Here is a 14,842-nt window from a genome sequence, read left to right as displayed (position 1 = left end):
ATAAAAATATATTATTAACCAAAAAATATGACGATAAGTGCGACAACAATTAGACTCAGTCTGTATAGACATGAGCAGTGACAAGCTTAACGTTCCATTTTCAGATTATCTAAAACATTTCATCTTATTCTCTTGAAAAGACATTATCAAAATTATTTCCAGGCAGCAAATGCAGGTTTTGCTTGTACAAATTTACAAAGGCAATCAAGGCAGCAACACATACATGTACAGCCTGAGCAAAATTTCGTTTTTAATCGACAATAAATGTTTGCAACATATGAACCGCGTTTTAGGAACTGTAAATAGCAAAAGAATTGAAACTTGTTCGTTCTGCTTCATCCTTGGCACCACAACCGTGGATCGGTCTGGGCCGAACACAAAACGCCGACGGTTGTACATCCCAAGTATAATTATTGGATGAGCAGGCACCGTTGCAAAACTGATCAAACGATCCCCAATCAAAGGAGCTTTTCGCTGAAGCAACATCTTCCATGCAAACGAATGGCCCAGGATTCATTGGATTTTTATACACTTAACTATATTCATGTCACCGTAGGGCTTATACAGTGCGTGGTTCCATATTTTTTTATACAAGGTGCTTTCCAAAGTAAACAGAACTTTTTGAATCTAGCGCCCCCTGGTGACGCCATCTATAGAGCACGAATGATTTCAACGTCTTCAAAGTGAACATGAGAACATAAATGACGATCAAAATGTGAGCCAATCACAATCCGTGATCACCGCAAATTCCATCGAAGCTGTGATCAAAAATCAGCCGAAATTATCATTGAAATTCATGGAAATGGAATTAAGCATCTCTCAAAACATCGATTTATCGCATTTTGACCGAACACTTGGGCTTACGAAAGGTGTGTGCACGGTTTGTTCCGCACAAATTGACTGACGACCAAAAAATTGCTCAGAATCCAACATTCGTAGGACGATTATTTGACCAAAAATCACATTTTAACCATTAACCACGCCCCTTATTTACCTGATATGGCACCGTGCGACTTCTTCCTTTTCGGAAAAATGCATTTGCCCATGAAAGGAAAGCGTTATGCAGACGTAGAGGCCATTCAAAAGGCTTGCACCGGCATACTGGCGACCCTACCGGTCAACGAGCTAAAACACTCGCTCGACATGCTTTTGGACCGTGCAAAATGCTGTATTGAAGCAGAATGAGACTATGTATTTGGATTAAAAAAAAATTATTTTGCCGAAAAAACCATTTGTTCTGTTTTTTTTTTAAGTCCTGTCGGCTCCAAAGATCTTGCAGAGAATAGTTCTCACGAGTGCTTTCTCATTTCGGTTCATTATCGTTCATATTTCTGAGCCGTATAACAGTATGGGAATAATAAGAGATATGTAGAGCGTTCGCCGAGAGTGAGATTGGCTTATGAATTACCATCGATCTCAAAGCAGCACATTTTTTATGCTGGTTCTGAGGTATCCAAAGTCCTTAACTTTATCAAATCAACCCTAACGTAGTTCCGAAGATACGCGGAATCTTTGTTTGTGACCTCCAAGCTTGTTTATTAAAGGAAGCAAATAAATCACAGGAAGTGGAATCTGAGTATGCCAAACTCTGAGGAAGACCACAGTTTTACGAGGAAGTCGCTTGACTTGATTTCTCAAGGTAGCAGAAATTGCAGCTGACCTAAACTAATCAGGAGAAGGTCGGCATATAGTCTACATCCATCGTGTGGAATTGCGCAACCATGATGGGGTCCTACATATGTTCCAGAAGGATGACGCAATTTTATTATAATTTCCATACAACGGGCATTTCTTTGTACTAGAAAACGAACATTGATACAAATATAAAATAAACTAAAAATACTTAACAACTCCCAATATATGAAACTACTTTGGTACCTCCGAAAAGAGCAATCTAAATTTTGGATAGACCCTTCTGACGTCCTAAAAGCTTTGATTATCTTTAAATTCGTTTCAGAGTATGCCGTTGTACGCATAAACTGAGCTTATTTTTCAACCAAAGCAAGCTCCGTCGGAACTTCCGTATCAACGACTTAACGTCTATAAGCTACTAACGATCTTCAATCCGTTGGGACTTCTGATCCAATGCGATAATGTCAAGGAAATACTAATGGTTAAGAGATTGACTGTCATTCATGAGAATATTATGAAAAGAAATTTCAACGTTGTCCTGAGCACTAACAACATCTTATATTAGATCAAGTCCGAGTGTAATAAGAATTAAAATTTTCTTGTATACTCATGGAAATATATACATATTGATTTGGATGTAGAGTTTATTAACAAACTAATATGTCTTTCGCATTCAATTAATATCGTATTAAATTAATCAGTTCTCCTTTTGACAACTCGGTGATTGGTGGTTTACCGACTAGTCTTCATGTACTCGTATTTAGAACGGCATGCTCATCTGCGAAACGCGTCAAGCAATCAGACGATTTGACTGCCGATACGTTGTCGGGTCATTCAACTCTAACACGAGCGGTAATGCCTACAGTCACTTGTTGGTAAATGCACTCAAAATTTGCACATACGAATAACCAACGAATAGCCGCCGTAATTGCTTTATAACGCACGCGCAGGCTACTTGAGTGTAGAGCATTCGTATAAATGTATAAAATATAGTAATTTCCTCTTCTACTCATTCACCGTATTTCTTGCCATTTCCCACTAGCTACTAAATTATATGTACATATATCGTAAATTAGTTATATGCAGGTTTATAACTTGAGATTAATTTTTGTAAAATCCATTGAGGCAAAAGCTGGAACAATCGATCTCAGAAGAACCATTCACCACAGAACAGAGCAGGTAGTAATCACTTGGTGACATGATCGGACTATAAGCTAGGTGTATAAAAATCTCTGAAGCAAAATTCCGGAGCTTCTGTCGAGTCACTCTCAATGTGTTTCACCTAGCGTTGGGCTGATGAAATACAATTCCACTACTATTGCTCGAAACTGCTCACTTAGGGGTGATTGTTTCTTTCATTTGGTCCAATTATTGAAATTACAGCTCCGAGTTAAAATATGCATAGCCTCAAAAACAAACAAATGCATATGCTTCTGATTATGCCCTACAAACAATTCAGCAAGTTCGAGATATTAATGCCACTTCTGTGGCTTTTATGTGGAACGAGTTGTTCGCTTTTATTTCAGTATGTCCTATGAAGAATCTAATTGTGTCCTCTTGAACCTGAAAGCCTAAAAAGAGAGACTTCTGCAAAACATCGATGATAATTTGTGGTATATGAAGAGATATATAAACATTTACTCAACTATTCGATCTTTAACTATACCCGAAATGGTTGTATTGCAGATTGCCTTCGAGTTAAAGATTCTTGAGTAACGATAAATGATCTGCGGCTTTCACGTTCTTCAACTCCAGAACTCGACCTCAGTTTATGAATTGGACAAAGAGTGGGATTAGCCCTTTTTTTATACCAACGCAATGGAAACTGTTGGGAGTTCTGACTAAGGTAGGATTACCAATATTACGGGTCGAAGTTCCGCTATTTCCATGCATTCTATTACTTGGCTCCGCTGGAGCTGGATATATGCTAAGATCTGATTGAAGGAGTTCTTTCCTTAGCTAGACAAATAACTGCTGTTAGTAATCCTTGTACGATCCATCTTAGAATTCAGCCACTGAACCTTACGCAATCTATTAATATCTAATTGTGCCCTAAAGATGTGTGTTTGAGGCTAATTTCTTCTCAATTATACCCTATAGAGAGTATTCCGGGGTATACTCTCATTAAAGTTTACTGGCTATTTTTTTGCATATACATTTATATCAACGTATGTGTGCTAAAATTAATGTTGTTGTTCATAGTACAGTTAAAATTACATATTTGTAGTTGTTGTTTTTGTTGTTGCAAACGCATATGCATTCACATATGTATGTAGTGTTTGTGTTTGTTGTGTCTTTTTTGCGATTATAAAATCTGCACTTCATCGTACTGACCCACATTTTACCATTCCCCTTCCTTTCCACGACGTTCGCGCGCAAAATCGCTGTCTCGCATACATAATGCAAATACGAAGTCAGTAATTGTTTGTGTTGTTGTAATCACTTTTCGACTGCATTTAATGTTAGTGCTTACATACATAGCTGTTATAAACACTGCTTTTATAGTAAATCAATAAAGCTAAACTTTTCTCTCAAATCACTGCCGACATGGAAGTCGTCGATGTCTCGTGTCTGTCTGCCATGTACTGAAAAATTGTGGGGTATACGAAGTATATGGAGAAATCCACCTTTTCGAGTGAAAACTTTAAACTTGTTCAAAAAAAAATTATAAACATTTTTATCATCCATTTTTTTATATGTTTTTTATTGACATTTTAATAATATAAAAAAAATTGCAAGAAAAAAAACTAAAATTCGTCCAGATACGGGCCGGTGAAGTGGGGGCTTAAAAAACAGTGCGTCCTGGTTGACGTGATTTCAACCCTTGTAGAGATCTAAAACACAAAAAAACAAGAAGATTCTTCATTACTAAGGATGTCGTTATCGGGTTGACCATTTAAAACAAAAAAATTAATAATAACAAAATGGCGTCGACTTTTCGAATTTTTTTAAAAATACTTCAACTCAAAATTTTTGGAAATCCAAGGTAGACACGATAGAACATTGTATAAAGAAGATACATACCAAATTTCAAAGGAATCGGTTTAGTAGAACTTGAGATATCATCTCAACCACCTCAAAAAAGGTAGTTTCGAGAAAAACGCGTTTAAAGTTTAGGAGACAATTCTAGTGCACACGGACGCCACGTCTCAAAATCGGCTGTATCTCCGAAAATAAGTCGAATTTTGAAAAAACCTTCCAAGGTCATATTTTCGAAAGTCTAAACTTACAAAATAAGCAAAAAAACGATTTTTTCAAAATCCTCTACCAGAATACCCCCTTAACGCTGTTCATTTATGTATATGTATTTTTGACCAGAGCACGACGCTCAAATATAGTCAGCCCAGAAATAATGAGTCAAATTGGAATCAAATTCATCTCAAAATGGAATGCTTCGATATAGATAGTCTAAATAAAAGAAGCATCTTAAGATATTGGGGAAAACCTTTAACAAATAATTCATTTAAGATCTGTCAACTCTCTGCTAAAAATGGTCTTTTTTTCTTTTGAATTTTACGTTCATGTATAAGGCGCTACGGAGCTCGTATCTGGCAACACTATACATCTTTGAAAGGTCTTGACATAACCTACAAAACGACGCTATGCATGATTGGTTTGGATATTGCGTTCAAGAGTTATAGACGTATAAACATGGAGTTCACTAACGCCGAAATTCGCGCTATTTTCAAGCTTTCCTTCGTTAAGGCAAATCCGCTAGGGAATAGTTCAGTGAGATTAATGGTGTTTTTGGGGATGGTACTCTATCACTCTACTGCGGAGGAATGGTTTCGACGATTCAGAGCGGGTTAAAGCGACACCATTGATAAGCCAGCCGGCGAACGACCTGTGATGACGAATACTGATCAAATCATGGAAAACATCGAGTTAGACCGGCATGTGGCATCTCGTGACATCGCCCAGAAGACGGAAGTTAGTCGCCAAACCATTTTAAACCATCTGCAGAAGGCTGGATACACAAAAAAGCTTGCTGTTTTGGTGCCGCAGGCAAAAAAAAACCTTCTGGACCGAGTCAACGCCTGCGATATGCTGCTGAAACGAAACGAATTCGACCCATTTTTGAAGCGGATGGTGACTAGCGACGGAAAATGGATCATATACGACAACAACTTCTGCGAGGGGGGTATTATGAACTTGCCGTCTAGATGGAAACAGATTATCGAACGGAAAGGTGCATATTTGAACTAAATCCGATCACTGTAACACTTTTTATAAAGTATTGAATAAAGAGTAAAAAAAGCGGATCTTTTACAACTTGTATGTACAGTTATCGAATAGGATGCTCTCAATACAAGTGGTTGACTTTATGGCGAAAATATCGGCCGATATGTGAGATAAAGTAATGAAATTATTTCCCTATAAACAGAGTAGTAGCAGAAATGTATAAGCTCCCATAAACTATATATAAGGATGAAGATTGTCTTTGAAAATCTCTCAAGTAGCCATTTCAGAACATTTCAAAGCAGCCGGACACATTCAAAAGAAAGGATATTGAGTGCCATATGAATTGAAGTCAAGGTCGAAATATGATTTTACATGTCAGAACAGAGTATCAAAAATTGATTAGCCTTCTGGTTAACTTTAAAAAAATCCAATATATTATAATATAAGCGTTACCTTTTTAGGTTTCTGCATTCGGGAACAAAATTAAATTACTGGCACATACTATGTGGCGCTACTAGATTTGGATTCCTTTGAAACATTTCTTAATCTAAAGTTCAACCAACATCTAAAAATATTTTTGCGCAAACTGCAAAAGTATAAAATGTACGGTTGAACCCAACTTAGATCTACGTTTCTTGTCATTTTATATATATATGTATATATACACATATTTTTTTTTTAGATTTTTATTAGCTATTATTGTTTTTTTTTGTTTTTGCTTATCACAAATTTAATTGCGTACTCACATTTAGTATATGAGTAATCATAATAACTGATAAGGCCCGGCTTGTTTATGAAAATTCAAGTCGTTCTTCGAACAGCCAGCTGAGAAGCGATCTTAGTTTAAGTTATACATTCCAACCGTGCAGTACATTTTACTAAACCAAAATAGATTCCATCAAATTAATATAATTAAAATAATAAAATCAAAATGCTGAAAGTGACATTTTTGCTAATAACTCTGCTAATCGCGTCAATAGAAGCAGCCAAAATGGTCTGTTATTATGACTCAGCCAGCCAATTTAGAGAAGGTTAGCTTACACGGAGGTTCTTGTGATTATTGATGATATTATGTGTGTATATATACTTGTATGTATGCCTTTAGTATTGAGTCAAATATGTGTATAAAATAAATATTGAATATGAGAAGATTGTATGTGGTGCAGTGTCTAACAGACTCCATTCTCGAGACTGAAACAGCTGAACAAATGTGTGTAAATATTATCCACCGGATAAAGTAACTTATTTGTTTTTTGTGATTCAGATTTATTATAAAGATAAGAGTTTGTCAGTCTGCCTTAAAAATGAAGCAAGAGACTGTCGCAGCTAGCTCGAATAAATTCCAGTTGAGAGGCACAATTTTTGACCACATTTTGCAGCAATTGGCGCTGTAAGTCAGCAATAACGGGCCAAATATTCTCTACCAAGACGACAATCGTCTCGGGCTTAACTACGTAGACAAGCGACTTCACATAATCCCACAAAGTTAGTCCAGCGGTGTTAAAATACACGATCTTGGAGGCCGCAGAACACGCACACGATGCGAGATAATGTGTTCAGCAAAAGTGTCCTTCAATGAATTAACTTTTTCAATGGCTGTATGATATGTTGAGTAGTCTTGTTGGAACCAAAGGTCGTCTACATCAGCGGTCTCTTATTCAGACACGAAAAAACCAAGATCCTTTCGCAAAATATTCCTTCTTCTTCGATACTCTACTGCTCAGCAGCAATAGACTCCTCGGTGCGTATGGTAGGGCATCACTGATGATGACGATTATTCACTAGAATGTGGAACCGATGTACAAGTATGTCGACCGAATATTGGACAGAGCGATTGATGCGAACCGGACCATTATTTTGGTAATAAATTTGCACGATTTGCAAACGTTGATTCGAAGTTCATTGTGAAATGGCAAATCAGTATAAATCAAAGAACACATGCCAAAAAGTCGAACTTTGAAAAAAGTATTGACTTATTGAAAACCAAACGTTCAAAATAAACACCCGTCATATGTCTCATTATCTATATAAAGGCACTTATAGGAATCCGTATATATGTATATATATATATAGATATATATATATGTATATATATATGCATATTTTCTAAGGTTATCAGCACAGTATGTACATACATACTGACTACTTATCGTCACAACAAAATACTTCTATGTGTTCGTGTTTTGAATATTCTACAACAATTTTCTACAAAAATTAATATATATTATATTTAGTAATAAAATGCATTAAATTATCTTCATCAGGTCCAGCAAAATTAACACTGCAAGATTTGGAACCAGCTTTGCAATTTTGTAATTATCTCGTTTATGGTTACGCCGGTATTGATCCAGAGAGTTATCAATTGAAGCCCTTGAACAAAAATTTGGATATCACACAGAATCATTACCGTGATATCACCAACTTACGACGCAACCATCCGCAACTTTTAATTCTGCTCTCTGTTGGCGGGGATCGTGATTTGTTTGAAGAATCCCCAAGCAGTTCTTACCTCAGCGTGCTAGAGAATCAGGCACATCGAAACTCGTTTATTAACAGCGTTTTAGCGCACTTGAAAACTTACGATTTTGATGGTTTGGACTTGGCATGGCAGTTTCCTAAAAATCCACCCAAAATAGTGGAAGGTAGATTTAGAAGCGGTTGGAGAAAAGTCAAGGGATGGTTCTCTTCTTCGAAACCCGTCGATGAATACGCTGCCGAACACAAAGAACAATTCACCACGTTGGTTCGAGAGTTGAAAGACGCGTTTCAGTCTGATAGACTTATCTTGACATTAACCATGCTGCCGCATGTGGATGCGAATCGTAAGCTCTCCTTCTTACACAAAGCCAAAGATTTATTTCATTAGTATTCCATTTTTTATAAATTCATTTTGCAGTATTTATTGATGTCCCATCGGTTATCGGCAATGTGGATTTCGTCAATCTTGGTAGCTATGACTTCCAAACACCAGAGCGCGATCCTAAAGTTGCTGATCATAGTGCGCCCATATATGAAATGCCCGAACGCGATCCCACCCACAACATTGACTACCAAGTACAGCATTGGCTCAATAACTCAGCACCCAGTAACAAAATCCACATTGGTGTGCCGGCTTATGGTCTTTCTTGGACTATGTCAAGTAAATCTGGTATTACCGGTTACCCACCGATTGAGAAAACTCTTGGTAGGGGCGCCGGCGGCAGACAGTTACGCAAACCTGGCTTAATGAGTTGGCCCGAAATTTGTGAAAAGCTACAGGCTGACAAAGAATTGACCGGTGAAGCTGCGCCTTTACGCAAAGTTGGCGACCCAAGACAACGCTATGGCAGCTATGCTTATCGATCAGCCGACGATGATGACCAGAACGGTCTTTGGGTGAGCTATGAGGAACCCAGCACTGCAGCAATTAAGGCAAGTTACGTATTCGCCAAAAGTTTGGGTGGCGTTGCTTTGTTCGATTTATCGCTGGACGATTTTCGTGGCCAATGTGCCGGTGAGAAGTATCCGATACTGAGAAGTATTAAATTTAAATTGTAAAATCGCTTCTTTCTTAATATAAGTATTTTAAGTTGTATTAAAACGAGAGAATATAGTATTTACAAATTGGTTTGTTGAGTTTTCTATAAGGTTCGGAGGGCAATGTTAAAACTCATATCGTATATTTTTAAGTGTGATGCCGACCACAACTGTCCCCCCAGAGCTCCAGATTTGGAGCCTCTTCTGATCTCAATATGTTATACTTATTCATGGTCGCAGTTATCCTTCTCCTTGTGGAGGAGGCATCAACATTTGTGACTTACTTCAATAAGATTGGCTTAGATTGTACTGTCCGGTTGTATTTCAGTAACTTATGTATTTCTTGTACTGGCTAGGTAGCCAGTTATTTCGTTTCTCGGTATTCCTTTGTGGCCTGGAAAGAGGCATATGTGCAGCAGCTTCTTATACTTTGGTGACCGCAAAGACCTCCGCCTGGAAATTACTGTAGTATTCCGAAAGCTTGAAGGGTCGGAATACTACAGGAATCCAGCTTCGAGCAATAGATCCCAGCGCCACTCCATTAGATATTTGTAATCCGTCTTGGATGGTCTCATACCAAAAATTCATTTTTATAGTCTCGCAACAAAGTTGCTAAGGAGAGTATTATAGTTTTGTTCACATAACGGTTGTTTGTAAGTCCTAAAACTAAAAGAGTCAGATATAGGGTTATATATACCAAAGTGATCAGGGCGATGAGTAGAGTCGAAATCCGGATGTCTGTCTGTCCGTCCGTCCGTCTGTCCGTCCGTCTGTCCGTCCGTCCGTGCAAGCTGTAACTAGAGTAAAAATTGAGATATCATGATGAAACTTGGTACACGTATTCCTTGGCTCCATAAGAAGGTTAAGTTCGAAGATGGGCAAAATCGGCCCACTGCCACGCCCACAAAATGGCGGAAACCGAAAACCTATAAAGTGTCATAACTAAGCCATAAATAAAGATATTAAAGTGAAACTTGACACAAAGGATCGTATTAGGGAGGGGCATATTTGGACGTAATGTTTTTGGAAAAGTGGGCGCGGCCCCGCCCCCTAGTAAGTTTTTTGTGCATATCTCGGAAACTATTATAGCTATGTCAACCAAACTCTACAGAGTCGTTTTCTTCAGGTATTTCCATATACAGTTTAAAAATGGAAGAAATCGGTTAATAACCACGCCCACCTCCCATACAAAGGTTATGTTCAAAATCACTAAAAGTGCGTTAACCGACTAACAAAAAACGTCAGAAACACTAAATTTTACGGAAGAAGTGGCAGAAGGAAGCTGCACCCAGGCTTTTTTTAAAAATTGAAAATAGGTGTGGCGCCGCCCACTTATGGACCAAAAACCATATCTCAGGAACTACTAGACCGATTTCAATGAAATTCGGAATATAATATTTTCTTAACACCCTGATGACATGTACGAAATATGGGTGAAATCGGTTCACAACCACGCCTTCTTCTAATATAAAGCTATTTTGAATTCCATCTGATGCCTTCTCTGTATAATACGAGTATAAACATTAGGAACCAATGATGATAGCGGAATAAAACTTTACAAAAATACGGTATTTGAAAAACATGTAAATGACGTATAATGAAATCTCGATTATCACTTTATCATGCGAGAGTATAAAATGTTCGGTGACACCCGAACTTAGCCCTTCCTTACTTGTTTATTTTTATATTTTCACATTCGGTTATGGAATATACAAAATAACTAAACTGGTTGGTGGGGGTCACGGAGAATATTATATAATTTTAGGCAGTTTCCACCTTCGATTGTCCATCCTAAAGTGTTTCAATACCTATGTTTCGGGGCCTCCGAATATAATTTATAACCATATTTATTCTTATTTTGCTTTTGGGCGGTTGAAATGTTGTTTCATGGGTAAAATGTTAATTATATACATAAAGTACGGGACTTAATTGAAAAGTTTTGGTCTGATCAGGACGGCGAACAGTCATAATAATTTAATCGACATTTTCACCGAACTCGATGCAGAAATGGCCGTTGAAGCTTCGCTAACGCTTCGTTGTCACCGAAACGCAATTTGAGCGAATCGGTACTCGACGACACAGCGTCCGGCAGTAGTAGTGTTGAAGATGGTTACAGCCGCAAAAACTCAGCCGGCGCACAGTCCCATCGAAACCGGCTCAACAGGGGAACAGCCGTCTACCAGCCCATGCGCCATTGCAAAATCAGTGGATGAGAAAGAGGTAGTGGACGGCTCTCAGGCGGCGCGTGTACATACAAACCTATGTACCACTAAGTAAATAAGTAGAAATTACAAAAAATCTAGCTGCGTATATTTTAAGTTACATCTTCCGGAAACGAGAATTATCAAAAATGGAGCTGGCGAAAGCCGTGGAAGATATTTTATTGTAAAGGGGCAAAATTATACGAAGGAAGCGGACATATTCTTAGACAAAATGGCTTGGACCATAAATACAAATATCTCGGTTTCTAATATCCGATTTAGAAGTCCGACCGGAAGTAATAACTCGAAAGGAAAATGTCTCCTACCAGACAAAAATATTACAGTTTCTAATTTCTGGTTTAAAAGTACGACCGGAAGTATTAATTCGGAAGTGAAAGTGGTTATCAAAACTTATATCCGGTTCCGGCATGAAACTTCCGTTGAAATCGTAAAGATATTTTCGGGATCGGTCAAAAGCATTGTCGGTGACGTAGCGCATTTCCGTTTCCGGTTATTAATTTCCGAAATATCACACAACGCGGAAGTGTTAACCGATATTTTCTCTTTAATCGACTTCCGGTTCCAAAGAATGCCCACTTCCTTTGCTTCATTTTGCCCCTTTGCATATGCTAAACGCGCGAAAATCTTGGCGCATCCGCTGTCGGCTGCAGAAAAATTGCATTCAATTTGGCCGCAAAATCACAAATTTCTACCAGCTGACCATACTTTCAGTTTTTGCAGAAAAATTCGATGTTGAAAAATGTTGCAAAACATTCAAAGAAATCGAATTGATTCCACACTCTAGACACTGAACCCAAATTTCGACGGTTTTCAATCATAGATCGGCCGTTACTACTGTAATTTCACCTTCGATATTCGTACGAAGTTCATCAATCGGCGCTGGCTTTTTGGCATAGACCATTGACTTGAATTGACTGAGCCATTTCGTCAGTTAGCACTTTCACCAAACTAGGGTTTCAATAAATGGATTGTGACATTCGTTGTGTGGCTTGTGGCGCCGTCCTGTTGGAACCACATACTGTCCAAGTCCATATCATCCAAATCGGTTATTATTGAGTGGTAGCGATTCTCATTCACAGTAACGTGCCGGTCTTGATCATCACGGAAGAAGTACGGCCCGATGACGGCCAGTAAACCGCACCAAAGCGCATTTTTCCGGGATGCAATGGTGATTCATGGAGTAAGTACGAATGAACTTTCACAAGAATACAGAATTTCATTCAAATTTCCCAAACAATTTTGTTTTATTAAAAAAACAAACTTGTGTAGCGCTCCTATTGAAAACCCCGATCTTTAAGTTGACTACTTCGGCTACTGACTCCGAAGTAAATTTTAATAACTTCGACACGTTGTTGGATCGTATAACTTTCCATGATGAAATGGCAAACTTTACTTGAGAGAAATGGCAAAAGAGTTGGGAAAAATATGTAGTCGTTTGCTGTCCCTTTCGGTCTACTTTTGTAAAGCCCTATTGAAAAACTCTATATTGACAAATAACTGCAGTAGGATTACTAACGCTTCATCTTGGAGTTCAGCCATTGAACCTATCGTAATCTTAATTAAACAAATTTTATTGGCGGCTTGAGATGCACTTTTGCCTTTATCGTAGTAGTACCGTAAAATATGCCGTATTTTCTCTTTATTTTGCTCCATGTTTGCGACGCTATAACTCACGAACGACTTAACAAAAACGACAATTAATCAAACACGTGTTAGCGCGTGAAATGAGCTTTCCAGAAAGGTATATCACCCAATGCGACGAATAAAACTAGAACTACGCGCTTTCAGCGCCAACTAGCGAAAATACCGCAAGACTTTTTTGACAACCTATTATAAATCAATGTTTGTGTGCTATTATTACTGTTGTTGTACATATTACAGTTATTATTATATATTTGTAGGTGTTGTTTTTGTTGTTGCAAACGCATATGCATTCACATAGTGTTAGTGTTTGTTGTGTCTTTTTGCGATTATAAAATCTGCACTTCATCGTACTGACCAACATTTTACCATTCCCCTTCCTTTCCACTGCGTTTCTAGCGGAAAATCGCATAATGCAAATACGAAGTAAGTAATTGTTTCTGTTGTTGTAATCACTTTTCGACTGCATTTAATGTTAGTGCTTAAAGCATAGCTGTAATAAACACTGCTTGTATAGTAAATCAATAAAGCTATATGTACTTTTCTCTCAAATCACTGGCGACATGGAAGTCGTCGATGTCTCGTGTCTGTCTGCCATGCACTGAAAAGTGTCCGCCTTTTCGAGAGAAAACTGTAAACTTCTTCAAATGGAAGAACATTTATACGAACCTTCCAAACTTATACAATGCTGGTTGCCATGGATCAAGAGTTAGATTTCCGATAAGATAGAAAAGCTTGTCTAAAATCTATAGAACAAGTCTATTCATTGCCGAAAAACGCCCAGAAGCGCGACTAGAACGAAGTGATAATTTTCCATAATGGCAGCTATCGGGCTTTTCTTGCACCGGCTTTTCCGATTTTAAACTATTTGGAAAACAGCGGTTGGTTCCGATTATAATTTCCTCTGGTCGTTACAGAATGTCCTTATTGGAATATGTTTAACATCAGAACACGGTAACAAAATTTGGCTTGTTTCATACTTGGCCGTCGAGGCGACACAGTTCTATTGGCATGTAATCCACAAATTGCCAGAAAGATAGGAAAATATTATAGCTAGAAATGTGTAATACCATTTATAACAAAATTGTACAATTTCTCCTCTTGGTTCTATTTCTTACATACGGGAAGTAAAAGAAGTTATTGATATTTGGAGTGCTCGAAAATTCAGTTGTTTCCGTCGACGTGTGAGATCTCATTCATTGTTGTGGTGAAGAATGATCCGTCTTCGGCGGTTGGTTTTCCTGATGTCTTGTAAGATCTTCAACTTGAAAACCAATGGTTGTGTACCACTCAGACTTTACTGTACTGCGTTATTCTAGTGGTAAGGTTGTAACATGTTCAGTGTTTCCAATTTGATTTGATTTATGGAAACACTCATACAGACGACTGCCGTTTACTTTCAGGCTATTGCGCATCAATTCACGATTCACCTGTTTCCATATCATTGACTTGTTTCGAAACGCCGCTATGAGATATTTTTTTAACTTTCTCTCGACCAATCACCACAAACTATTTTAATTTGAGAGATTGACAAATTTTATCGGATTCAACGTGATCAAAATCTTTTTATAGTCGAATGTTCATGCAATACTGAATGTATGCCGGTTCCACTAATATCTATAGTTGTCTCAACCTCACGATAGGTCACA

At 38.0% G+C, this 14,842-nt stretch overlaps 1 protein-coding gene across 1 annotated transcript; it reads left to right on the top strand.

The window, feature by feature from the left end:
- The first annotated feature begins 6,707 nt into the window (after positions 1 to 6,707).
- LOC120772759 (chitinase-like protein Idgf5) lies at positions 6,708 to 9,420 on the top strand. Its single transcript, XM_040101529.1, has 3 exons — positions 6,708 to 6,845; positions 8,079 to 8,636; positions 8,711 to 9,420. The coding sequence occupies exons 1-3, from the start codon at positions 6,746 to 6,748 to the stop codon at positions 9,349 to 9,351; spliced, it is 1,299 nt and encodes a 432-aa protein (XP_039957463.1). The 5' UTR covers positions 6,708 to 6,745; the 3' UTR covers positions 9,352 to 9,420.
- Positions 9,421 to 14,842: the final 5,422 nt, after the last annotated feature.

This window comes from Bactrocera tryoni, chromosome 3 (assembly GCF_016617805.1).
Source record: "Bactrocera tryoni isolate S06 chromosome 3, CSIRO_BtryS06_freeze2, whole genome shotgun sequence".
NCBI classification, from domain to species: Eukaryota; Metazoa; Arthropoda; class Insecta; order Diptera; family Tephritidae; genus Bactrocera; species Bactrocera tryoni.
Note: the sequence above shows the minus strand (reverse complement) of the source record. Positions and strands in the feature narration are given on the sequence as shown.